The sequence below is a fragment of the Syngnathus scovelli genome, chromosome 9, assembly GCF_024217435.2.
Source record: "Syngnathus scovelli strain Florida chromosome 9, RoL_Ssco_1.2, whole genome shotgun sequence".
In the NCBI taxonomy this organism is placed as follows: Eukaryota; Metazoa; Chordata; class Actinopteri; order Syngnathiformes; family Syngnathidae; genus Syngnathus; species Syngnathus scovelli.
Genome location: NC_090855.1, coordinates 960,420 through 983,810, shown reverse-complemented (window position 1 = coordinate 983,810; position 23,391 = coordinate 960,420). Strand labels below are relative to the sequence as shown.

The 23,391-nt window shown below is 44.0% G+C and overlaps 4 protein-coding genes and 1 long non-coding RNA gene across 8 annotated transcripts; 4 read left to right on the top strand and 1 right to left on the bottom strand.

Annotated features, from left to right (window-relative positions):
- The first annotated feature begins 228 nt into the window (after positions 1-228).
- gapdhs (glyceraldehyde-3-phosphate dehydrogenase, spermatogenic) lies at positions 229-6,155 on the top strand. Its single transcript, XM_049729413.2, has 11 exons — positions 229-351; positions 3,899-3,961; positions 4,097-4,193; positions 4,294-4,400; positions 4,497-4,587; positions 4,668-4,786; positions 4,852-4,933; positions 5,001-5,152; positions 5,231-5,393; positions 5,477-5,574; positions 5,665-6,155. The coding sequence occupies exons 2-11, from the start codon at positions 3,933-3,935 to the stop codon at positions 5,729-5,731; spliced, it is 1,005 nt and encodes a 334-aa protein (XP_049585370.1). The 5' UTR covers positions 229-351; positions 3,899-3,932; the 3' UTR covers positions 5,732-6,155.
- Positions 6,156-7,219: 1,064 nt separating this feature from the next.
- Positions 7,220-10,400, top strand: tmem147 (transmembrane protein 147). Of its 2 annotated transcripts, none has more exons than XM_049729462.1 (8): positions 7,220-7,365; positions 7,499-7,601; positions 7,909-7,978; positions 8,116-8,181; positions 8,370-8,506; positions 8,577-8,661; positions 8,798-8,919; positions 10,252-10,400. In XM_049729462.1, exons 2-8 carry the CDS (start codon positions 7,525-7,527, stop codon positions 10,268-10,270), a joined length of 576 nt encoding a protein of 191 aa, XP_049585419.1. In that variant the 5' UTR covers positions 7,220-7,365; positions 7,499-7,524; the 3' UTR covers positions 10,271-10,400. The 2 variants fall into 2 exon arrangements, with proteins under 2 accessions (XP_049585419.1, XP_049585418.1); XM_049729461.2 differs by lacking the exon at positions 10,252-10,400 and adding an exon at positions 9,056-9,527.
- Positions 9,395-10,488, bottom strand: LOC125974727 (uncharacterized). The gene is made up of 2 exons (XR_007483712.2): positions 10,360-10,488; positions 9,395-10,285 (listed from the first exon to the last, which is right to left on the bottom strand). It is a non-coding gene; the product is annotated as an uncharacterized lncRNA (long non-coding RNA).
- On the top strand, positions 10,406-13,251 carry sult2st3 (sulfotransferase family 2, cytosolic sulfotransferase 3). Of its 2 annotated transcripts, none has more exons than XM_049729418.1 (6): positions 10,406-10,541; positions 11,818-12,026; positions 12,088-12,214; positions 12,337-12,431; positions 12,536-12,716; positions 12,856-13,251. In XM_049729418.1, the coding sequence occupies exons 1-6, from the start codon at positions 10,406-10,408 to the stop codon at positions 12,978-12,980; spliced, it is 873 nt and encodes a 290-aa protein (XP_049585375.1). In that variant the 3' UTR covers positions 12,981-13,251. The 2 variants fall into 2 exon arrangements, with proteins under 2 accessions (XP_049585375.1, XP_049585374.1); XM_049729417.2 differs by lacking the exon at positions 10,406-10,541 and adding an exon at positions 10,978-11,274.
- A 1,769-nt stretch (positions 13,252-15,020) lies between these two features.
- ncam3 (neural cell adhesion molecule 3) lies at positions 15,021-23,321 on the top strand. Of its 2 annotated transcripts, XM_049729338.2 has the most exons (17): positions 15,024-15,057; positions 18,475-18,610; positions 18,827-18,898; positions 18,970-19,164; positions 19,255-19,380; positions 19,472-19,612; positions 19,712-19,829; positions 19,931-20,088; positions 20,163-20,296; positions 20,560-20,695; positions 20,862-21,029; positions 21,113-21,233; positions 21,587-21,716; positions 21,785-21,953; positions 22,027-22,210; positions 22,273-22,404; positions 22,497-23,321. In XM_049729338.2, the coding sequence occupies exons 2-17, from the start codon at positions 18,559-18,561 to the stop codon at positions 22,537-22,539; spliced, it is 2,079 nt and encodes a 692-aa protein (XP_049585295.1). In that variant the 5' UTR covers positions 15,024-15,057; positions 18,475-18,558; the 3' UTR covers positions 22,540-23,321. The 2 variants fall into 2 exon arrangements, with proteins under 2 accessions (XP_049585296.1, XP_049585295.1); XM_049729339.2 differs by lacking the exon at positions 18,475-18,610 and having other exon boundaries at positions 15,021-15,057.
- The last annotated feature ends 70 nt before the right edge of the window (positions 23,322-23,391 follow it).

The following is a 23,391-nucleotide window of genomic DNA, read 5'->3' as shown; positions in this document are numbered from 1 at the left end:
AACTGCAGTCAATTGCTTCTACAAACTACATTGAACGAACAACACCGCATTGACATTTCATTTCCAGTCATCTTACACATTTCATATAATGCACCACACTCAGTTAAGATTAAGTTCCATTGTATCTACAATTGGATCAGATGTCATCATCTTCGTTAGCATTTTGCGCATGCGACGTCTGGCTGTGTGCAAAGTGCCTCGTCCAGAATGGACGCTGGCAGCAAAGGATGGCATGACGTCACGTCGCCAGGGAAACCCGGCTCAGCGAGTCACGTGCCACGTATAAAAGCTGAAGGCTCGCCACTAAGCTGCGCACTCTCTCTCTCGTTCGAGGAAGCATCAGTCTTTGAGGTAAGCTACAAGCCTGCTTTAGCTTGACTTCCTCCACACGCAAAATACATTCGAGAGTGTTTGTCTAATATGGACGAGTTGAATAAGATAGGTCATCGTAAAGACGGGCGAGCTTGCTTTGCAGCGTGGCCTGTGAAGAAACGACGACGATAACGTGTCATGTCTGCCTGCCTGCCTGGCTGACTAGCTGGCCACGACGTCCTTTTTAAGCTCACGGAAGCGCCATACCATCGCTAGTTCTTCTCATTCCATTAGAAGATGAGTGGGGACATAAAGAGCGTTAAATATTGCGTTCTGATTGGGGCAAAGCTAGCTTCCTTCTGGAATGGAGGATAAACCCGAGGATGGGAGGGAGGGAGGGAGGGAGGGAGGGGATGAGGTGACTGCGCCGGCCTGCGTGTTGTGTAACCCATGCGTAGTTGCATTATTCGATTTTTTAAAAAAATATTCAAAAGGGCTTTTTCAGTGGCATCTGTCCTTTGGATGAGCGTAATAGTGCGTACGTGATGCAGGAGCAGGCAGGAGCAGGACTGCTACGTGACGGTGGCCACTTCCTTTTGCTGCATCTTTGCGGAAGTGACTCGGCGTCCGTGTTACGTAACCTACCAGACTCCACAAATATCCGTTGAGTGCAGGAATCCTTTCATGATTTTAAAACGCGCCCAATTGATCTCAAATCTTGTCATTTTGCTGTGGTCGGTCGAAATATGGGCGTAAATAGCTCTTGAAGCATGCAGTAGTGCACAAATGAGTTGAACGTCGAATGATCACAAAGCAACATAGCATTGTTTGAAACTTCAACGGCAATCCCCGTTTGGGTTGTCTTGGAAGTACAACTGTCACTAGGTAGGCGTGGCGGACAGATGCAGTCGTGTCAGGCCTTGTCTCATGGTTGAAGGTCATCGCTCCGACAGGGGAAGGTCAGTGCAGGCCTGCAGTTGCCGTGACAATGCAGAGCTGCTGCTGCTGCTGCTGCTAATTTATTCTCATTTCAGATCAACTTGGGCTAAATGAATCCATTGCACAGGCTGTGTGTGGAATATTTAGTGATAGTTAAGCACACTCAATTAGGTCCATATGTTTGCAAGAAATACAATTTCATATTATTAGTCTATTTGCAGTGCACATTTTTATTTGAAAACATATAATTAGCTCATTTTAAATGTAATACGAGTTCTCGCATTCATACATACAAGACAATCAGTTGTTGCACTTGTGCTGCTTTCTGAGAGCCTTCTTCAAGGGGGTGCTGGCAGTGTTTGCCTACCTGCACCTCCTCTGCAGAGTCATCACATGACGTGTGCAATTGCATCCTGCGCCCGCTGACAGGCGCACCTTTCATTTATTCATGTGCGCATTCATTCACTCGGACATCGATGTGTGGCATTATCCTAATTGTAAAAACCTGACGGGGTGTGCAAGGGAACAATGTTCACTCGGTGCTGGTTTTGGGACTGAATTAAAAAAAAAAAAAAATGGGTGGGTTCTTTCAGTGAGGGCAGCCGAAAAAAAAAAACAAAAAAACTGCCAGACAAAACATTTGCAGTACAAGCGAGAAGTCCAAACAACAGCTAAGTCTTTTTGGTAGCTGCTGATCCAGCATGTCACTGACACAAAGAGTAGACGTGTCAATTGTGTGTCGCTGTCCACAGGAAGTGGAAAGTGTGCTGACGATGTGTGTGTGTGTGTGTGTGGGGGGGGGGATTGAACAAGAATTTGGCAGCTCAACGACATTTGCTACTAATGGAAAGCGGGCAGGGCAAGGTAGTGAGAGTTCATATTGGTGCAGAACGGTCACCAAAGACTTGGACCACGAGTGAAAACATGCCCTAATGAGATGCTCCTTATGGACTCCAGCCAGCTAGCTTACTGCAATGGAAAAATACTATTGGGCTAAGGGGTGCGGCTGAGGTATAGAAAACAAGGTGAGCGTATGAATAGGCCAGAGAGGGAAAAAAAAAAAAAAAAACTTGGGAGTGGCATTAGTTTTAAAAGCCAGGTGTGTCTGCCAAAGCGTTTGTATCTCCTGCTGATTAGATTGGTAGTCTCAGAATGTGGTTTGGCATGACCCCCTTTTCCCAGCCGGGGCCCCTCCACTTCTCACCCATTTTCCTCACTAAATGGGTCACAGCTCAGGGCGGGGGGGCAGTCCTGACAAAGAACACTCAAAAGAAAGGAATAGGTTGGTGGCCTGCAAATGTACAGCAAAGAAAATGGCTCCTTTGTGATGGAAAGTTCTGGAGTGAGAGATGAAGCCCATTAGAAGCCATTTAAAGAGCGCATTTGAAGCTGCTGTTCACAACATTTGGCTTTGCACAATGCAGCCTCTGTGCACTGGCCAATGCAGCATGTGCAAGCAAGCTAATGTCCTGAATCAGTCTGTCCTTTGGTCCTTGGATTGACTTTGAGGTAACATAACTAGGAAAAGATTCGATCGACATTGGTATGTGAGAGCCCTCCACGAGCCCTTTGAATGCACAGCATCTTCTCGGCTTGACGCAGCTATAACTCGTGTTGCTAGGCTGCCTCACAGTTGTTTCATGTATCAGCAAAGAGGCCATTTTGTTTTCAAAAGATAGTTCTTGAGAGTGGGGTCCTCCAGGAAGGAAACGGCAAGACAAGGTCAGGTGATTGCTGAGTTTAGTAAACATACAAAAAGATGATGTCACCGGAGAAGAGAAATAAGGGAGCCAGCCGCACTTCAATGACCTCCAGAGCAACACAAAATGGTGGACAGCAGATTTCAATTCAAGCGTTACAAGTAGCAACACGTACTCTACACATATAATCTTCATTCATTTTCTCACTTGACCATTTTGAGGAATGTTTTATCTTTATTTTATTTTCCGTGTACCCATAATGAGTTAACAGTTGGACAGCTTGTCTACCGTGCGTGAAAGACACAACAGTTAAGGAGATTACAGCAGTCCAAAATGGTGTCTGAGCAGTGTCAAGGACAACCTGCAGCGCCTTGACTTACCTGACAAACACTCGCTTGCGTACAATAGCCACGCTCCAGGCTAATAAGCAAATGACACAAAATGACAATTACAATAAAGACATCATCATCATGCCATTTTAAGAGTACTAGGTGGTATCCGTCCGTCTGAGTTACCAAACATCCCTGTGCTACTGGTTTAGCAAGATTTGGAAGTTTCAGAAAGGATTCAGCCTTTCGAAACATTTGTGTCTTAATACAGAGCAAGTCTAGTAAGAGTCACAAATGGCTTCTATTGAAATGGAAGGACAAGTCCCAACTAAGCGCAGGACGATGTGGCTGCACTCACTCAACCCAAATGAAAAAACAAGTAGAGCCATGGCGGCGGAGGAGGAGGAGGATCGCATAGCTGAATTGATGCCAGCCAGGCAGCCAGCCATCGTGTTTGCTCTGATCTGATTCAAGCCTTTCTTCCTGCATTTCTTCCTGCCTTCTCATGGGCTCCATTGTTGTCTAAACATGTTTGTGCACATGATAGCACCACTCTGGTCTTTGTCAAAACCTGCCTGCGGTGAAACGCTCCCTTTTTTTTTTCCTTCCCTGCTCCAGGTGGTAATCCAGTACTCCCCAGGAAGCAGCAACCATGCCACAGCTCTGCGTTGGAATCAATGGGTGCGTTACAAACACACATTTTAGGAAGTTGGCAATGGATGGATGGATGGCAGGCATCCCGGTTATCTCAATCAAAGTCTGCATCCATAGTGACTGTGAAAGGGAACTAAAAATGTTTTTCTTTCTGTTTTGTAGCTTTGGCCGTATTGGCCGCCTTGTGTTGAGAGCCTGCCTTGAGAAAGGCATCAAGGTTGTGGCCATCAATGACCCCTTCATTGACCTGCAGTACATGGTGAGACAATCACGCAAATGTGTTGAAGCGTCCAATCATTGATTCCAAAGTGTGTCCACTGATGGCAAAGGTAGCGTACTGAACAATGTCGTGCGCTTAGGTCTACATGTTCAAGTATGACTCCACTCACGGCCGTTACAAGGGTGAGGTGTCCGAAGAGAATGGCAAGCTCGTCGTCGATGGCCAGGAGATCTTTGTCTTCCAGTGGTAGGCCTCATTTTTCTTGTGTCGTCCTCTTCTCGTTTTTATCCATCATTACAAGGCAGTCGTTCTGAAATATTTTTGGTTTGTTTATCTGACTAGTATGAAGCCAGCTGAGATCCCCTGGGGCAAATCTGGTGCCAAGTACGTCGTGGAGTCCACTGGAGTGTTCCTCTCTACGGAGAAGGCCTCTGTACGTACACGAGCATCCGGTCCTTGCATGCACGTCTCATGTCTTTATTCTAACGTGGAGGCTTTCCGTGGCGGCCGTAGGCTCACATCAGCGGCGGGGCCGAACGCGTGGTGGTGTCGGCGCCGTCGCCCGACGCCCCCATGTTTGTCATGGGCGTCAATGAGGACAAATACGATCCCTCCTCCATGACCATTGTCAGGTAAGGTGTGGAAGGGTTGTGACGTGACGTGACGCACAATTGCTCATCAAAGTTTGTTTTAACAGCAATGCGTCGTGCACCACCAACTGCCTGGCCCCCCTGGCCAAAGTCATTCATGATAACTTTGGCATTGAGGAGGCCCTCATGGTAAGATTGCTCTTCTTGCATTGATATCCATTCTTACTCATTTAACGATTTCTCTTGATTTTTCTAGACTACAGTCCATGCTTACACCGCCACTCAGAAGACCGTGGACGGACCCAGCGCCAAGGCCTGGCGCGATGGCCGCGGGGCTCACCAAAACATCATTCCAGCCTCCACCGGCGCCGCAAAGGCCGTGGGCAAAGTCATCCCCGAGCTTAACGGGTAAAGGACACAGACACTTGCATAACCGCCAAAGTGACCCAATGAATACTAATGGGGTTTATTTTCCATTGTCTCCAGTAAGCTGACAGGCATGGCCTTCAGGGTGCCCGTGGCCGACGTGTCCGTGGTGGACCTGACGTGCCGCCTGTCCAAGCCTGCATCCTATGCTCAGATTAAGGAAGCTGTCAAGAAGGCTGCTCACGGGCCCATGAAGGGAGTGCTTGGTTACACCGAGGATCAGGTGACACAAATAACGGTCCGTTTAATTGGAAGGCGCTGACTGACTGACTGACTGGCTGTGCTGTGCTGTGCTGTTTTGAGCAGGTGGTGTCCTCTGACTTCATCGGCGACACCCACTCCTCCATCTTTGACGCTGGCGCCGGCATCTCCCTCAGTGACAACTTTGTGAAGCTCATTTCCTGGTGAGGTGTTTGCCGATCAACTTGTCGGACAAAGAAAAAAACCATTGCTTTTCTGAACTGACCTTGTCGTTTCTTTGTTGGGCGCTCCAGGTATGACAATGAGTGTGGCTACAGCCACCGTGTTGCTGACCTGCTGTTGTACATGCACAGCAAGTAGATGCCCAAAGCACATCCAGAAAGGGACCACTCTCTCTCTCTCTCACTCACCATGCTGGTGTCCTCCTCCTCCTTTCTCTTTTCCGCACAGGCACCAACCATCACCTTGTCATAATCATGCCACAGTTCCTTGGCAATTAGATCTTCTGTGCAAGTAGAGAGCAAAAATGATGTGTTCAGTGTTCTGATTTAATCTTGTCCTTCCCTTTAACGATATAAGTTGATTGGCTGGTGACAGTATTTGTGTCTGTGTGCTCCCTGCCTGCCCGTCCCTGTAGAAGTGTTGTTATGGCTCAATACTGTCGTTACCTGCTGGCTGTGTCCATCACCATGTTGGTGTATTTCCAAGGCTTATCACCAGTGGAAGGAGGAAGGGCAGAATGACTGTAATGAAACAAAAAGTAAAACTTGAAACCCATAATAAAGCTGTCTCTTTCTCTCATTTCTTTACATACAGATGAACATGTAGATGATGTCAATATGATACTGGTACAAATTATGTCACCTGAAAAGTCAGTCTTCTAAACAAGGGTACATTAAAATTCATGGCTACGTCTTGGGTCAAATGGTAAGCATTCTTCTCCACCTGTTGAGGTCCTCAAAGTGCATCATACGAGGTCCTCCTCATTTACCCGTCAGGAGCAAGTGGAGGTTTAGTATCTTGCTCAAGGATAGTCAGACATGGTATTGAGGTTTGCTACCACTGCCACTACTTGCATATTTGCGCAAATTGTTATTAGTCATGTGAAGACGATGATCATGCCGTTGTCTCACAATGAGGGAAAATATTAATACGCCATACTTGCCCTTCCCACTTCAAAAAACTAAGTTAACATGTTTAAATGATTACTTCTCCAGTACTGCACTAGTTGGAAATGATGTCCCATCACCACTAAGGTTTACCGGGCTAGTCAAAATGATCTTGCCTGGGAGGCAAGATAATTGGTCTGCGCAAAAAATTGATCGCCAACACATCAAGAAGTTATCAGACTCCATGGATGCAAGTTTTAGAGCTATTACTAAAAAGAAGGGTGGCTATATTGGTCACAGTTTTTTAAAATGTTAATTTGTAATTTTTGTGTTCGTTTATTATTCTCACTTTAACAAATGAAAATAAATGAGAAGGGAAAGTTTCCATTTTTACTTCAGCTGCATAATAATTCTGCACACTAATAGTTTAAAAGTTAATTTTCCCGAGAAAGACAGAATTTCACGTGTGCACTCTTAAATATTCAAGTCTAAGGTTGATTATCATTTTGGTTGAACGAGAGCACTGTAGTTATTGAGAAACAAAATGAAGACCCAAAAATACAATTTGCCTAATAATTCTGCACAGTGTACAAGATTCCTCTTTCCATCGATCAGGTGATGGCTCATTCTTGAAATTTGCTGAACTGAAAATGATACTGTGCCTCCAATTCTATTAAATGGTCTTTGTCTGGTTACGTAATCTCATTGCAGCTCAAAACTACACATTTTACACAAAAATGAAAACCATAATTAGGAGACGGATCTTAAGGGAAAATCTGGGTTCCCAGCAGAAATTCTGTCGGAGGGATTTGACTGTTGCACGTCCTTAACTTCCGGTACCGACTGTCGCCTTTCTACCTCCTCTCCCTTCCAGTATTTTTCATTGTAAGTGACGTCTCACGAATATCAATGTTAAATGTTTGTTAGGACAAATGTGTGTGTGAATATATCTATATATATATATATTGTGTCAGCCGTGCACATCTGCCGTCTGAACTCATCCTATGTTTTTCCACAGGCCATCGGATTATCTGAGCAGCCATCATGACCCTGTTTCATTTTGGAAATTGTTTTGCTTTGGCCTATTTTCCTTACTTTATAACATACAAGTGCAGCGGGCTGTAAGTAGATCTTTTTTTTATTATCTCCAACTATTGTTAAGACAGCCACAAAATGAAAATAAAATGATGATATTGGTCCATGAAGGAAAAGATTTACGAAACAAAAGGGTTTGCTAATCAGCTTAGTCATGTCAGTGCATTGAGAGGGTCTACCCAATCCTCTTTTGTATTTTACAAATGGCAGGACTTCATGTGGACAAGCAATTGTTGCTTTTATTTGAGCATATTGTAGGCGGTAAGGGAACATTTACACTTCCTTTGGAGGTCCCATTTTCTTGTACTAATAATGATTGTGTCCCATTGTTAGTTCTGAGTACAACGCTTTCTGGAAGTGTGTCCAGGCTGGAGCTACCTACCTTTTTGTCCAACTCTGCAAAGTGAGTGAGTGAGCGAGCGAGCGAGCTTAAAGCTAGTGGATGCAAAATGACCTGTCTGCACTTTTCTCCCTTGGGTACTGCTCCATGAGAACAATGTGAAGCCTGGTGTAATTGTTTTTGGTGTTATTGTTTGTCAGATGCTGTTCCTTGCAACGTTTTTCCCCACCTGGGAAGGAGGAGCTGGAGTTTATGACTTTGTGGGGGTAAGTGCCAAAGTGACATGAAGCCACTCCATACGCTAGATGAGGTCATTTTGAAAACAAAAGTTGATGTGACCTCCAGTGACCAACTTTATTGCTTCCATGAGCCCATTGCAATGTAATTACCCAAAGGTATACATACATGTGTGTGTGCTTGATTTCTTTTAAAATTGCAAGTGTGTTTGTATCAGGAATTTATGAAAGCAACAGTGGACCTTGCAGATCTGTTGGGCCTCCATCTCGTCATGTCACGTAATGCTGGCAAAGGAGAGTACAAAATCATGGTGGCCGCTATGGGCTGGGCAACCGCCGAACTTGTCATGTCAAGGTAAGCTTCTTTCTTTTTTTTTTTTTTTTTTTTAGAGCTCATCAACAGTGTCAAATGTTCTGCTTGTCAGATGTCTTCCTCTCTGGGTCGGGGCCAGAGGGATCGAGTTTGACTGGAAATATATCCAGATGAGCTTTGACTCCAATATCAGTTTGGTGAGTGTCTTTTTCCTGTCTGTTTCGTGTCTTGTTCACATTAGCACTGGCATCGCAAACGTAGGATTCCATTTTGCGGTCACGTCAACGTCTGAAAAGATGTTCAACGTGTTTTAGTTTCTTTTTGTGTCTCCAGGTACATTATATCGCCATGGCGGCAGTGGTGTGGATGTTTACGCGCTACGACCTTCCCAAAAGCTTTCGGTTCCCTGTCACCGTGCTGCTGGCGCTCTGTGTCTACAAGTCCTTCTTAATGGAGTAAGTGCATCCTCAACACACTCATGATTGCATGTACACAAAACAAGAGCACAGAGAAAGAGAGAGAGAGAGCATCAGAGCTGCAGAAATGAGCAAAACATCTGATTGAAGTTTGTTTTTCCATGTGGCTGTGCAGGTTGTTTATCCATGCCTTCCTGTTGGGCAGCTGGACCGTGTTATTGGTGAAAGCTGTGCTGACTGGCGCCATCTCTCTTTGTTCACTTTTTCTTTTTGTCACCTTGGTGCACAGTAACTAAGCTTTTTCTTTTTTTGCTCCCCAAATTGTGGAATTTGTGGGGCTGCGATGGAAAAGACATTCTCTCTTATAACGACTGGAACACTGAGATTTTGTGAAATGGTCTATTTTGTATTTTGATCTCAAGTGAAGCCGTTGCAAGTAACATTAACGTTCTGCCTTTTTAATGACTCATTTAACAACACATTTTGATCCTGTATATATTTGCTTAGCGTGGACACTAGAAATGTCATTTTCCAACTTTGACATGCATGTCATGATCTGAGAAGAAGTGAGAATAATTGAGCCACTTAGTAGTGATTTTTCATCAAGAGAAAATTTGATCTGTATGTGATAAATGTTTTACGAGTAACAGAGGTATCCCTGGTCATTTATTTAACGCGTAGCCATAGTTTCTTAAATGTCACTGTTTGACGTGTTTCAAAAGAAGAAATGATGCTTTTGTGGTTCTTCCTCAATTCAATTGGATGAAATATCTTCCACTTGCCAGATTGTAGTCTTGGTGGAAGATGCAAGATGACATTTCGATGAGATATTTATAAATGTGAACTCGACTTGATTGATTGGACTGCACGGGCTTTTGCGAATGAAAATGTTCTTGATGCATAGCGATCAAATTTGAGCATTCTTTTACACCGCTGATCCAAGTTGGAAAGGGCCCGATGACTGAAAATTCTTTCTGCAGATTTTTAAAAGCTGCCACAAGATGAGTTGCATCTCTATGATGGAGTTGGACCCGTCCGTCCGTCCGTCCGCCCGTCAATGCTCACGCCTGTTTGCTAATATGCCACACATTGCTTTCTCTGTTGATACACTAGCCAACACTAATGCCTTGCACATTCCACAGTCAATTGAATAAGTATGATCTGGCAGCAGAGGGCCACCATCTCAAGCTGCAGGGTGTCTGCCAATCTTTTTCATGCAAATTATTCTTATTGTAATAAATCAATCGTATAAAGGTTTTAAAAAATGCTGACCTGACCGACATTGGCAACCGTCTTAACAATGGGTGTCAGTTGGCATCACCACGACCACTCAAGTCCAATCCAATGTGATTTTTTTTTTTCTCCTCCAAGTGCTGCGTCATACATTTGACTGATTCCTGTACTCCTGAAAAATCAGCAAACTGCAATTACTCCAAATGGAATGGAAGAAGCGGTCCATCCCTGTCAGCTGACGTCTACCTTAAGGAGGAAAGCGTGACTGTCCTACAGCAGAGCTCCAGTCGCTATGTCCTGGCAGAACTACATCAAGTACCACGGCCTGGCCCTGCCACCCGGGGCACACTCCAAGGAGAGCTTGAAATATGCAGAACATTTCTCTGTGGAGGACACCGATGTCTTTTCTGTGACATATCCCAAATCAGGTACATTCATGAACCCACATTATTTATTTTCACCATTTTCTCTTTTGAGTTCCCCTTTGAAGAACATGGAGGAGTTGTTGTAAGTCTGAAACTTAATAGAATAAAATGCAACATGACTGTTAATTATTGGTAGTGGCAGAATGGATCTACCTGGACATTTTAACTACGCGTCCAATCAATTAACATCTTTACGCATATTTTGTATTTCAATGGTAGGAGAACGTGTTGTTTTACAACTGATAACACGGTCAAAGCACCACAAAAATGTCATTTGTTCAATTTTGCGTTATTGTGCACCCCCCCGGGCACATTCCATTTGATTGGCGGTAGCTGGGAAGTTCTGTGCTTACTTCCCGTACCCTCGGACCTTTGCATATTTTTAAGTCATGTGTATACTTTTGTCGTTTCCTTGTTTACCTTGGTTGTTGGTATTAACTTTTTGAGCTTCCGAAAACAATCATACACGTGAAGGCTTGTCTGAAATATCTTGAAAAGCCCAACTTGGTCAAGTATATAGACGTATTTACGCGGACGTGAACGTCTCAGCGGATCCGCCTGGCTCGTCCCTGGATAGTTGGAAGAACAAACACAATGTCTGCAGAAGACTTGTATATTTTGCGCCATGGACTTATGTTGCCAAAGGAAACCCACTCTCAAGAAAGCCTGACATTCTTTGCACAGGATTTCACTTTTAAAGACGATGACGTCATCGCCGTCACGTACCCAAAGTCAGGTCAGTGTTGATTGAGTTGCCTGCGGACGGTTAGGATGATATCCCTTCCACACTAGTCGTGGATTCTCGACTTTGTCCTTTAAGATTGAGACGATTTGCGGCAATATGGATGGAGTCAATGCAAATACGTGCAGGACTGAATGTTCAATGATTGTGCAGTCCAAGTAGCTAAAAATAAACACTAAGGTCAGGTGGCATAAAAAAAAAATATTAAGGCAAGTTATGTTATCAAAATAAGTGGAGGTTTGGACAGACAGGAAAAGAAATTCTTGGAAGTATATGAAATGTAATGGCTTCATTCAAAAGAATATGTCAAGATCTGTCACAGTTGTTTCCTTGTTTTAATGTTGTCATAGTTTGGGTTTGCGTGTCTGTGTGCTCGCCCCTCCCCTCCTGTGCTCTGATCAGTGTGATCTTTCTCGTCTTGTTCTTTTTCTATAGTCTACATTTATCATGCGTACGAAAGGACAATCACAAATTACGATTAAGATGATACAACTTTTGTCCCACAATGTATATACATGTGCATTGTCTCGTCTGCAGGTACAATCTGGATGCAAGAGATCCTCCCGCTGGTACTCAATGGTGGGGACTTGACACCCATCCAAACCATTCCCAACTGGGATCGAGTTCCCTGGCTGGAGGAGAAAAGATTACAAGTCGTTGTGGATCAATTGACTTCTCCACGAGCACTGGTCACACATTTTCCTTACCAACTCATGCCGCAGTCCTTCTTCTCCTCCGAAGCCAAGGTCAGTAGTGCTGTATCTTCTTGCTCATCCTGGCTTGAACTCATTCGACCCCCTCCGTCAGGTGATCTATGTAATGAGGAACCCCAAGGACGTGGTCGTGTCTTCCTATTACTTCCACCAAATGGCCGCTTTCCTCGAAGACCCTGGAACCTGGGATGAATTTATCGACAAGTTCCTGGAAGGCAGAGGTTACCTTTGAAAAACAATCCTTTTGTCAAAAGAAATAATCATAATAGAAATAATAAGGTCAGATTGTTTGCATACTTTGGACCAAATAGGTGTATCCGTTGTGTGTGTTGTCTGTCTACAGTGATGTTTGGCAAATGGACCGACCATGTCAAGAGCTGGAGGCAAGCAGACCTAGGAGACAGAATTATGTTTATCACATATGAGCAAATGATTCAAGTAAATAGGCTTTCTGTATCATCAATCCTCCCTCTGCTGTACACACACACACACACACACACACACACTTGAAGGATTCATGAAGAAACATTCATCCCTTGCAGGATCTTCCTGCAGCGCTACGGCTTATGTCCAATTTTCTGGGAAAGAACCTGAATGACGACGTCATCGAGAAAATAGCCAACCATTCTTCTTTCAAGTCGATGCAAGCCAACATTATGTCCAATTTCAGTTTGGTCCCCAAGATATACATGGACTCTGACAAGTCGCAGTTCCTTAGGAAAGGTGAGGCAACTGGCCATGGATGATGATGATGATGATGATGATGATGGTGGGAAAAAAATACTTCCTGCAATTGCCAACTCTCTGGCGTATTGTTCTTTGCACTGTCTAACTGGATTTCTTGTTTTTGTCTGTGCTTTAGGTGTTGTTGGAGACTGGAAAAACCACTTTAGTTCAAAGCAACTGGCCCACTTCTCCTCGGTGATTTACAAGGAGCTGGAGGGGGAGCGCTTCACCCTGCCATGGAACTTAGATGGCGATGCTTGACGTAGTAGACGTAACGTAGAAATGTCATAGTTGCACCTTCACAAGTAAGTTACGGAATCCTTAAAAGTCCTTTTCCTTGCGTACTAATGGCAGTCTAAAAGTGTAATGGCACCCAATACAAGAACTATATTAACCTCGACCAGTGCATACTGCCATACTAACAAGCATAATTCTTATTTATCACTGTGTATGTTTTGAATCTCACAAGTGTGATCCCTCTTCCCTTACATGATATTGCGCTACATATCACTGCATTAAATGATTTTCAGTAGCTACTTGTTTGGCTCTTTACTTCTTTATTTAGTCCCACAATCGTATTTGTCAGTGGCAGAATAAATTCATGTCAAATGTATAGATCAACAATTGAATGTCAAACTATTTAGTGCAGGGCTTTTGTAATGTGGATGGATAAGGTATTGAAATGCATGCCAATATAACGACAAGCAGTTAAGCTCACACACTTAAATCAAAAGCAAAGACAGAAAGAGGAAAAAAAAAAAAAAAAAGACTACTGAGCGATAACTGGCGAAAATTGGCTTCCATAGGCAACCAATAGGTGGCAGCAGACGAACAGATTTTACCGTCGTAAAATGAATTTCAGTGACTGAAAATACATGCACGTACGCAAATATAAACAATACAAATACAACAAATACTGAACGCAATTAAGTGTATCAGAAAAAAACAACACTTTTCATTTGTAATAATGCTCAATCTAGTTCTGATCAATCAGTAAGGAGGCAAACGTGCCAAAATGAAGCAATCACAATTTCATTCTTTTTATTTCCAGCATTGATGCGGAGGGACCAAGTGTTTTTTTTCCACAAACCCAAAAACTCTGGCAGTGCTTGTTGACTGATCATTGATCAGTCTAGAGTCAGTCAGTTAATTTAATCAATGAATTATAACTCTCAAATTTTAGATACAGTTTAAAAGTGACATGGCTCTGAAAGGAATGTGAAAACCGCCCTGGTGCAAGCTGACAACCGGCCACCACCAAGGACCTGGTAGAATATCTTCATTTCATTCGACATCACTTGGACAATGACAAAGTCATTCTATATATTTTTTTGTTTGTTTGAACAACTGTGTGAGTGGCACTGGAGGCAAGGAGTGTGTGTGTGTGTGTGTGCTTGTGTGTGTGTGTGTGCGAGTCTTATCTGTCCCCTGAGTCCTGACACTACATCATTACAATCAATTAGATGGAGGCCCATTTTGTCAGTGTGTGCGTGCATGTGTGTGTTACATGCATGTGAGTGTGTTACAGACCTGGTGGTGCCTACCCTAGGACACCCACTTTGCCACAGCCTTGCGCCCACTGGTCCTGCCCTGGGTTGCCCACAGGATGCTTGGCTTCTTTGATGCCTCCTCTCATCAAGACGTACGCACACACACACACGCAAGCACGCATACTGCTCCAAAGATCATTCAGCTAACCGAGTCCTCTTGAGTCTACCCGGAGACATGCTCATATTTATCTGATGTTCCAAATGTTTACTTTAGGCCAACAAAATGTTTTGATCACTCCGTTAGTTTGTTTACAACAGGTTTCTCTAGGATTATTTTCAAATGGAACCATTTGCAATTGCACGATTTCAACAAATGACTTTTGTTCCTTAACCCCTTCAAAACACAGTAAGAAGCAGGAAAGAAAATGGCTAGACGCTCAAAGTGGGATCCATCCCTCGATTACGTAAAGACATCCTGTCTCGTGGGCGATGGCGGGCGTGGGAAATAGCGTCATTCATCCACCGTCTGTGAAACATACGTTTCAGCCCTAAATTGCCCGTGTGTCTTTGATGCCTTTGTTAGATACGTACAGGCTGCCGCGTTCCCTCCCCAGGGTCGTATAGAATACGATAAGTTGATAACGTGCCCACAGTGTGTAGAGCGCATGTACACCGCCCACCGCCGCATTATGCATGACGCACAACTTTGTGTTCACCAACAATGTCAATATTGGACTTTTCTTGCTCTTTTTCAGACACCGCATATCGAGCAGTGTTAAAAATTGGGGGATGCTGTCAGGAATCTAAGATGTCATGTCACACCCTGATAGGTGTCGATTTATTATGAGGTGAGAGCATTTTTCTCCATTTTCCTCCTTGCTTGTAAAACAAAATCAAATGAGGCAAAACTTGTAATACTTCATCATTTGGATTCCACTTGGATTTTCTCATTCATATTGTTTCAAAGGAATTAATTAGCTAATAAACACACACGAGAATTCAACCACACGCGCACACACACACACTCAGAGTCACGACCCACCCAGGGTGTCTGCTGAATTCCGGGCTGTGGGGCAATTTGCAGTAATAACAGGAAGCTAGTTAGTGTTATCTGCGCCATGGCGGCCTCCGTTGGCACTGACTGACTCTGGTCCGGTCACGTAGGGTTAGAAGCAGACAGACGGCAAAAGAGGGGGAGAAGATGCCCCAAATATCATAGGAGAACTGTCGGATCCACACAACCAGCCAGCCAGTCAGCCGGCCGGCCAGCCAGCCAACCCCAAGAGAGCAATTTGAAAATACTTGCTTGGGATTGTTAGTTGCTAGATGGTGAATAATGAAGAATAATGCTCTGTCCGATTAAAAGTGCATTTGCTTCCATTCAAAGGTGTGCTATTGTTTTATGGTCGCAGCAGTAAAGCGTCCATTGTTTGAGCAGTACTTCCTGCATTCCTGCACGCATTGAAGCACACATGGAGCCTAGTTTGAATCAGGCTTGATTTTTTTCAGGGACAATAATGTGCGCTTCAACATTTAAGGCAGACTAAAAGGGTTGCCGTATTTGTTGCTATTTGGCTGCCATGCCAAGAAAGGATGTCAATGCACCGCAGTGGCCAAAGAGTATGTCAGAGAAAACACATTTTGCTCCTCAAATATTTCATTTATGGACAACATTGTGTATGGGCAGTTGCAGTAAATTGTTTTTGGGAGGTCAAATTTCAAACTAATAAAAAAAATAATTGTAAACTAAAAGTGTAGCAGCTCTACTCTGTAATTTGAGGATGTGGTTAGGGAGGCCCAAAAGTGATCCAACAAAACAAACAAGAGAAATCCCTGAATGGAGCGCAGACACAACAGTCACGTAGCATTCGCTCAGCACGCAGACAGGCTGGCGGAAGGACGGACGGACGGGAGGATGCTGGACTCCACTCTTTGCAGCTTCTCTGATTGTATTTATGCTCTATTTGTATCAACATCTAGTAAGATAGTTGATATAGCAGGTCATAGAGTAAATAAATGTAGCCCAAACACCTCGGCACGGGGAAGAGCACTCCCAAATCCTAAAAGGAATTTACCTAAACGTTCCAAATAAAAGACAACTGCTAAAGATAATACAATAAATAAGCGCTATCTTTATGAAAGCTGTTTATTGCTTCTGGCAATGTCTTTATTTTGGTTTATGTTTAGAGGATGACATCCTTCATTGCAATGTTTGGACATGGATCCATTCACGTATGAAGGCATGCAAAACAAACATGTGAGTGTCAAAGTTCCTGTTTTACAACAAATAAGTTGTTTTCCATTCAAAACTTAATCTAAGAATAGAACGGAATCAAATAAAAAAGGAATAGAAAGACGTCAAATGCCATTCCAGCGGTGAGCAATTAGGTTTGTAGCTTGTCGACAAAGGACGGATGCGTGTGGCAGCATGGCACAATTTGGAACTGGCGCTTGTTGGACGCCTTTCAATGTTGTGGCTGTTCGCTGGCTGGCTGGCATTAAGACTCTCATGAAAGAATTAAAGGCACCAGTCTGGATTGTTTTAACGACCATGTTGAGTGACGTGTCTTGGACTGAAAAATCCTTTCTTTGTGTGCTACCATGCCAACGTCATTCCTAAATTTGTACCTTTTATGTCATCAAGTCAGAAGCACACAACAGGAAGAATCCTGATTCATCCTTTTTTGTGGAAACCTTGGACAGCTCCGGAGTTGTGCACGTGCAGTTGGGGACAAAGTAGAATACGCTTTTGTTTATGAGTGACACAATGGCTTTTGTAAACAAGGGATGACATGACCTTCCAGTGTCTTGACTGTGTACAAACATAATGCGGATAGAGAGCAACGTCGTCGCCATCACTTTCACACTGATAACAACAGACAACGAGGTCAAACTTTGGCTTATGCACGCAGAATTGCGGCCTCTTCATTTGCACCCGCACTTTGCTTCTTCTTAACATCCTCTTCCTGACAAAAGCATCATTGTGCTCTTTTCAACATTTGAAGTGAGTTGAAAAGTGCAATGTACATTTGTATTTGCTTAAAATTACCTCCACATAAAATACAGTTAAATCAATCAATGGCACTTTCCTTATTTAGCTTTCAACCTTGATGAAGAATTTTCCATTTCATTCCATATTTAGGCCAATGATCTCCAACATGAACTGTGGCCATCTGATTAAATGCACAGGCACGCACACACACACACACACTGGTTGAGAGGAGCATCTTGTCCAATCACCAGCATCTTTGCGTGCGTCTCCTTTCACTTCCTTCTGTCTCGCCATGATGTCTTCACTGTCCTCTCATTGTTTTTCTGCCATTGTTTTTTCCAGTTGTGCTGAAAATCCGTGCTTACATTATCCAAGTATATTTACTATAGTAGGATGTCATGTATTGTCTGTCATTCCTGGAAGACATGCAAGAGGAGCATGTTGATCCAAAAGACTTGGAATAAGAAAAGACAGATTTGCAATCTACTGTCTTAGTCATTAGCAAGTGGTGGGACTTCATGTCACATTCCATTAAGAACAGCTTTGATTTGGTTGTCCATTTTCAAATCACCGTTCAATCTAAAAGCCAGCATGGGAGCCAAAACCATAGTTTTTGTTTTGATTGAAATTTAGAGCATTTTTCTGACAAGCAGGCCAATATTGCGATGGTCAGTGGATGCCCACCCATGTTAATGGCTCTCATTTGGAGCACGCTCCAATTGAATGAGCCATAATAGCACCCCCTGATAGTCAAGCTGATAGATACCCCCAAGGGACTATTTATCTTTTGATTAGCTGCTTGCTCTCTGGAGTGCAGATACTGATAGATTGGCAGGGAGGGGCAGCCTGGCACGCAGCAGCAGTAGCAAAGGCAAATGATAGGACCCGCAGGAACAGCTACTTACACTCTATCTACCAAGATGAAAGAACAATGACGAAAGCCCGGTCATTCAGAGCGTGATGTGTATTTGGCCGTCACTCAACGCCTTTGCATCAGTCGTCCATGTACGTAATGGGATGCACAGTCCAATCCATGCTGCATGATGAAGCAAATCATGGACAGAAAGTACCTACAGAACGTCAAATGCATAAATTGGAGTCTTGATCATTTGCCAACGAGTTGGGACCTCACTCATTCATTATTTGGACAAAATGTCGATGATAACTTTTTAAGCCATTTGTTTGCCAGTTGCTCATGAATGAGAAAATGATGAAGAGGTAGGGAGGAGATGAGAGCCAACCCACTTGTTGTTTCCTTTCATCCCCTATAAAGCCTGGGACGGACGGACGGACGCAGCAGACCCTCCCAACCCTGGAAAAAGTCTTTTACTAACCTGACAAGATTTTTGCAGTGACCATGACAAAAGTGATCACCTTGGTTTTTTTGCTTCTGCTTGTGTACAGCACAGGTCAGTTCTGTTCTTTATTGTTGTTTGTAGCTATAGAAAATGTCCTCTCAACAGCGTTGGATTGTTTTTTTATCTTTCAGCAGAAGATTTTTTTTTTTCTCTTTCTCTAGTAAAGTCAATGGAAGTTGAATGAGAGATTCATTTGAGGTGTCACATTTGCAGAATGAAAGAATGTTACAGGTGTGTACAAGTATCTTTCCTCTCTTTGCCTCTCAGATGCCAAAATGGAAATCATCAGAAGCAAGCTGGACATTCAAGTCGGAGAAGAGCTTTTACTCTTGTGTAAAGGTCAGTCGTTTGAAATGGAGCTGACTTTGATGCATCTCATCAACACGTAACTTCATTGAATGCTCTCTCAGCTGGGGGCGAAGGACAAATCACATGGCAACGGGATGGCGAAGACATTGACCAAGAGTTCATTTCAAGTATAGATGAGTCCACTTCTAAGCTGGTCATCAAGAGCGCCACATTGATGGATGCGGGAAGGTACACCTGTCTGTGTGACTTTGACAACGGTCACATGGACGATGTGCATACGCAGATTTACGTTTATGGTATGGAAGTATTTTCTTGCGTGACAAGCAGTTGCTTGCTGCATTTTGGTCTGTGAGAAGAATTTAGAAGCCTCTGGTATTTCTTGTCAGAGGGTCCGTCATTTGAAAGCACCGCCACCTACCATGAGTTTTTGGAGGGGACAGATGGGGCGGTGCCTTGTCGGGTATCGGGCCAGCCGGCGGTGGAGGTCCGCTGGATTTACAGCCCGTCTCAAAGTAAGCGAGCGCAAGCTCATCTCCATATGATCATTTGGTAAATCATTTGTGAAGGATTTTCTGATTGTTTTTTTCCCTTCTTATTTCTCAGGACAAAATATACGGCAGCTGCCCGATAACACACTCGTCTTTGAAAAAGTGAAGCGACAGGATGCCGGGACGTACGTGTGCCAGGCCCAAATCAGAGGAAGGCCCGTCATCAGGGAACTTCCCATATCTATTGTTGTCAACGGTACGCCAACGTTGCATCATCCGTCGTAGCATGCTCGATCGACAGAAAGCAGAGCATCGTATTCAATTTGCATTCAACCCAAATGCTGTTGTGAAACAGCTCCTCCCACTGCACGTATGAAAGAAGAGGTGAAGAAAGTCATGGCTGGACCGGAAAGCAATGTTACCTTGCTGTGTTTGGTCGACGGGCAACCCAAGCCCAATATCACCTGGAACTTGTAAGACTTGATTTTTGCCTAGAATGGACCGAGCATGTCATTCAAAAGGAAAAGACTAGGTGAAGCGCGTTATAATGGGGATCGACTCACTTCTCTCACAGGCCAGCATCATTTGAGCCCGGCGGGCATCACCAGTTCAACTCTGACAGCAGCCAGCTGACCATCAGGTCCATCGTCAGGGAGGACCACGGGGAGTACATCTGCACGGCAAGCAACAAGATCGGCGAAAGCAGCGCTACCGCTATCCTTCATGTCTTTGGTTGGTTTGACTCTCCTCTGACTCCGACCGACCACAGTATCGATATTACAAAAGTGTGTGCGCTTTTGTTTCAGAGGCCCCAGAAGTGTTTTTGTCTGTTGAAGTGCAGAACGTCAGCGTGGGCCAGAGCGTGGCAGTGGCCTGTAACGTCTCCGGACTTCCTCAGCCTGACCTGCGCTGGATCAACAAGCGCAGTGGACAGACACTGGTAGGTAGGAATGCTAGGTACACTTTGTGATGTCACAAAGTGAGGAAGCAAACGAAACACACGTCCAGATTCTCAGAGCAGCTGACCATGAGTTGATCGGATTTTGGTGCGTCAAATCAATTCTAAAATGTTTTCAAGTCCAATTGGTGCATTAGAAAATAACTCATCTTGCGTAAAATTGATAATTGACTACAATTAACAGTGGAAAGCTTCAAAATGCTACTTTGATGTTGTCAATGACTTTTGTGGTTTGGCCTCTTCAGGACTCACCTTCTGGTCGGATCCGTGTTGAGGGCGGTGTTTTAGTGATTGATGAAATAGCGCCATCTGACGGTGGCTTGTATTCCTGCATGGCTGTTGGAATCATTGGCAATGCGTCAAGAGACGTTGCAATTCACAGTAAGTTAGTTACCAGCTTGCTTCATCTCTGTTTGCAAATGAGGAGAAAAAAAAACTTTATAGACACACGCAGTACCAGAGGTTTACCCACAATTTAAAAAAAAATGCCTCCAGATTGTTGTGTATTCATTACAAATCTAATTTCAAGCCTCTTATTTTTCCTCAGCTCAGCCTGGTCCCCCTCCCTACCTGTCAGTGTCATCTGGACCCGCGTCAGTCTTCTTCTCCCTCAAAACACCCCCCATTAACGGGGGAACACCAATTACCCACTTTGTCCTGCAGTGGAGACAAAATGCAGACGCGCAGTGGCAAGAGGTGACAGTCCCGGCTTCAGGTAATTAATTGCAAGTGTACCTATCAAAGTTGAAATCATTGCATGTATTGGACAAGTGTGTTTTGATGTGTGTGTGCTGGTAGATAGCCTGGCTGTGACCTCCCTCATGCCTTACACATTATACACGCTGCGTTTGGCTGCCGTCAATGCGGCGGGACGGGGGCAATTCTCAGACACAAACACTGTCCGGACTTTAGGAATACGTGAGTAGCGCACTCCCACTCCAATTTAGTAACATGACGAGATTCCAATAGAATTCCTGAAATGAAAAATATGAATGACTGAACTAAATGATGCATTGACATTAATTGTGGGATCCAAGTGTAATATTTGTTGCATCAAAATTCATATTGTAGTCTGAAAATATTCCTATCAATGTTTTTGAATATGGTTATGGTGCTTTCTTGTCACTCACTGTATGATTCATCTCTTGTCATCATGATGTTTGCTGCCATCTGATCTCCCGTTGTCCATCTATAGGAGGTAAGGCACAAACAATAAGCTAGCGAATGAGCAAGGAGGCGGGTTGTAATGCATACATGTGTTCCTTGGCATGTAGGTGAACCGGACAGCCCAGTTTTGTTATGCGATGAGATGAAAGTAGGGGGCGACTCCTTCTTCATCCCCCTCAAACACACCGATAATGGCGACACTCCTCTCCTGCACTACGACCTGCGCTATCGAGAGGTGGGGCTCAACCCGGGGTTACCTTCCACTCTACCTTGAATGGTTGTAACCTTCTTGTTTTTGTGCAGGATAACGACAAGGCTGAGTGGAAAGAGAAGCGGCTGTCGGCCGACGTTAAGTCTGTCGGCCTCACGGAGCTGGCCTTTGGCTCCGATTATCAATTGGAAATCGTATCGGTCAACGCTAACGGTTCCTCCGTCCCGGCAACGTTCAACTTCACCACTGCGGCCAAACCCGGTAAATACTCTGAAAAAAGATGTCGATGAGCAAATCTTTCTAATTTGACTCCGTCCGTCCGTCTGTCTTGTAGCGCGCAGCGCCATGACCAAAGGCAGCGTAGCAGGCATCGTCATGGTGATCTTCCTGCTGATTTTCTTGGTGGTGGATGCCACATGCTGCTACACAAACCGCTGCGGCCTGCTTATGTCCATCTCGGTGAAACTTTTTGGAAAGAAGGTTCCGGAACTCAAAGAAGGGGACGGGGCTACGAATGGGTAAGTACAGTAGGTGTGGACATGATGATGATGCTGCTTCTAATCCCATTTGTTTGAACTAGGGAAGTTAAAATGAATGGGATGTCCACTCCAAGAGGCGAAAGGCACCATATGGACGTTCAGACACTTCCCTCAAAAGAAGAGGGCACGCTCACAGAGGTCACCTGTGACAAAGCTTCCCTCACCAAACACGAGTATGTCTCTCACTAAGATTAAATCCCAGAGTTTCCATCTGCTATTTCTTCAGGAAGTGAGAACTGAAATGGCTTTTTTTTTCCCCTCACAGGAAAACTCAACCAGACCGAAATCTGCCCGCTACAGACGCATGAAGAGCAAGACAACCAAAAATATTTGCTAACAATTCCAAGCATAAATTTGAGCAGTCATCAATACAATACTACGTAGATTTCTCATTGGTCGGTGCTGCTGATTTGTGAGGACAGCACGCATGTTGACCATCTCCTGATCTCATCATGAAAAGTTGCTATGAAGACACTCAAAGGTCACAAGTGATATTTTGTATCCTGGTGCCATGAGTTGAATCGAAACTGTAATGCTAGGGTAATATTGTGAGCGGTCTTTTACAGGGTATAGCTCTTTGTAATTTATTCTTGAAATGACAATGTTCTCACATGATACGAATGTGACAAACAGACCAAGGTTTGTTTATTCCTGTATGTGCCCAGCCATTTGTCGCTAGAGCAGTGCAGAACAAAGTGGGCCGCTCACTCCAAGTCACCTGGGATAGGACGAGCGCTTTAGACAGTATGCTAACATTATTTAAATTGGACATTGTTATGAACTTTTTATAAATATTGTGCTGAGGCTGCTATCACTCATTTTCTTATGGAGCAAATATCCAACTCACACGTACAGGCAGGCCGTTAAACATTTAGCTGTTTCTAGGGGATCGAAGGCGATAAGAACATGGATATTTTAAAGTTGCTCAGTTTTTAGGCTAGTTTGTGTCTGCCTAAGCAATAAACTCTGATGTAGCAGCATTTTGACTTGGCCAAAAAGTTGTTCATGCATGCAAGTCCTATAAGCTGTGTTGTAAATAGGTCTGTTTTTATTAGTGTCTGTGCTATATCCAGTAAAAGTATTCACAGCACGTTTTGAAGTCGCTCTTTGTATTCTGTAGAGCAAGACTATTCTATTATTATATAGCCTTGGCTATGTAG